Source organism: Perkinsus marinus, assembly GCF_000006405.1.
Source record: "Perkinsus marinus ATCC 50983 genomic scaffold scf_1104296928116, whole genome shotgun sequence".
Taxonomy (NCBI): Eukaryota; Perkinsozoa; order Perkinsida; family Perkinsidae; genus Perkinsus; species Perkinsus marinus.
Genome location: NW_003216949.1, coordinates 1 through 2,044, shown reverse-complemented (window position 1 = coordinate 2,044; position 2,044 = coordinate 1). Strand labels below are relative to the sequence as shown.

Sequence of the window (2,044 nt, the reverse complement as noted above, 5' to 3'; positions counted from 1 at the left end):
TGCCTGGTGGTTGGTGACATCAATGCACATCACCCAACTTGGGATGATGAAGCTGCTCCCCAGTAGATCTACGGGGCCAACTTATATGTGACTGGCTTGACGATAACAACCTTCGCGTCCTACACCATGCCAATGATCTACCCACTTTTATGGGTCACCAAGGGTCCTCGACTATCGACATTGCGGCCGTATCACGCCCGTTAGCTGCTGGTTTCCATCGAGACATATTGCACAATGCCTTGGCCAATTCTGACCATATGCCCCTTGCTATCTCATGGCATGTGGGATCTCCGTTCGATGCATCTACTCGGCCACCCCAACGAACCAATAAGTGGAATTTCTCGAAGGCAGATTGGGCAGGATACAAGGCATCTCTCGATGACAATCTTCAACAGGTTCCATGGTCTGCTTCAGTTGATGCTATCAACTCTGCCATTACATTAAGCATCGTCCGGGCGGCTAGGGCCCACATCCCTCGAGGGTGTGTAAGTTCTTACAAACCCTACTGGTCAAGCGAGCTTGAAGTCCTACGTAAACAGAAGAATCGCATACGCCACACTCTTCAAGTCCGTCGTAAACGCCGACTACCGTGGGACCGACTCAAACGGGAGTTCTGGGCTATCTCCCGACAGTATGCGAAAGATATCCGTCAAGCTCAGCGAAATCAATGGGAGCAGTTCACCCACTCACTACCTCTCGCAACACGTCGCGGGTGGCGAGCAGTACGTACCCTAGCCTTTGGGAGCACCACACGGCCTTCTATCGTGATTGATGGACTTCGAGGACATGCAGCGGCGGAGCGATATGCAACTTATCTATCTGGGGAGGTCTACAGTACCCGACTATCGATCGGCACCAATAAACAATGGATGCAACGAACTTGGTCACTCTTCAAACAACGACGTCGAGCACAACAACACCACTCTCAGCACTGGTCGGCGACAACTCCTCTTGCACAGTGGACGGCACCTTATGACATGCAAGCGGAGGGGCTTCAATCACAGCCTTTTACACCAGCTGAATTGACTCGTGCACTCAAACGTCTCAACTATCAGACAACGTGTGGTCCAGATCAGATCCTTCCACGTTTTCTGCAACATGGAACTGCGATGTTGGAGCGTTGTCTACTACGCCTCATAAGTAAGTCTTTCTCTTCTACACAGGTACCAGCGGCATGGCGATTAGCTCGTGTCGTTACTATCAAGAAAACTACTACATCTTCGACAGCGGCAACCCTCAAGGATTTTAGACCAATCTCTATCACCAACATCTTTGGTCGGATCGCAGAGGCAATGGTGGTTTATCGTATGGAGTGTCAACTTGAGCGCGATCCTACTCTAACTGGTTGTCTTGACCCACATCAACACGGGTTTCGACCTGGAAGGAGTCTCGATGAACACGTTGCATACTTACATTCATCTTTTCAGTCTCATCTAAGTTTAGGGCGCATGGTAGCTTTCATCTCTCTAGATTGGACCAAAGCATATGATACTGTCACATTGTCGATCTTGTACAACCGACTCTTAGCCACAGGCATACACCTCTCACTATGTTCGTGGATATGGGCGTTCCTTCGGGGACGACTCTTTTATGTTGAAATCGATGGAAAGCGCTCAGCTACTCGGCAGCAGCGACAAGGCCTACCTCAGGGCTGTATCTCCTCTCCATTATTATGGACTATCTACTTGAATCCCTTGATAAAGCAGCTCAGCGAGAGTTGTTCTCTGCAAACTCATCCAGCGTATAGGCTTGCCGGAGTAGCCGCCTATGCAGATGATCTCTGCCTTTGGAGCGTCGGGTATCTCCAAGAAGAAGCCGATTACCGTCTCAACTATAACCTTCGCCTCATCGAGACTTGGGCTACTGCCAATGGCATGGCCTTGTCCCCTAATAAAACTCAACTAATTTATTTCCGCCGATGTCGTAAGCGAGTCCCTCATCTTCAAACAGTGTCTCTCAACTCAGAGTGGTTGACACCTGTCAACGAAGTCCGGATATTGGGGATTACGTTCGATTGCTCCCTCACCTGGGCGGCGCAAATCGA

General features: G+C 50.0%; 2 protein-coding genes across 2 annotated transcripts; both read left to right on the top strand.

The window, feature by feature from the left end:
- Positions 1 to 351: 351 nt before the first annotated feature.
- Pmar_PMAR028408 (hypothetical protein) lies at positions 352 to 579 on the top strand (the record flags this gene model as incomplete). The annotated part of the gene is made up of 1 exon (XM_002788421.1): positions 352 to 579. A coding segment is annotated over one exon (228 nt), but the record flags the coding sequence as incomplete, so codon positions are not given.
- A 204-nt stretch (positions 580 to 783) lies between these two features.
- Positions 784 to 1,716, top strand: Pmar_PMAR028407 (conserved hypothetical protein; the record flags this gene model as incomplete). The annotated part of the gene is made up of 1 exon (XM_002788420.1): positions 784 to 1,716. A coding segment is annotated over one exon (933 nt), but the record flags the coding sequence as incomplete, so codon positions are not given.
- Between the last annotated feature and the right edge of the window lie 328 nt (positions 1,717 to 2,044).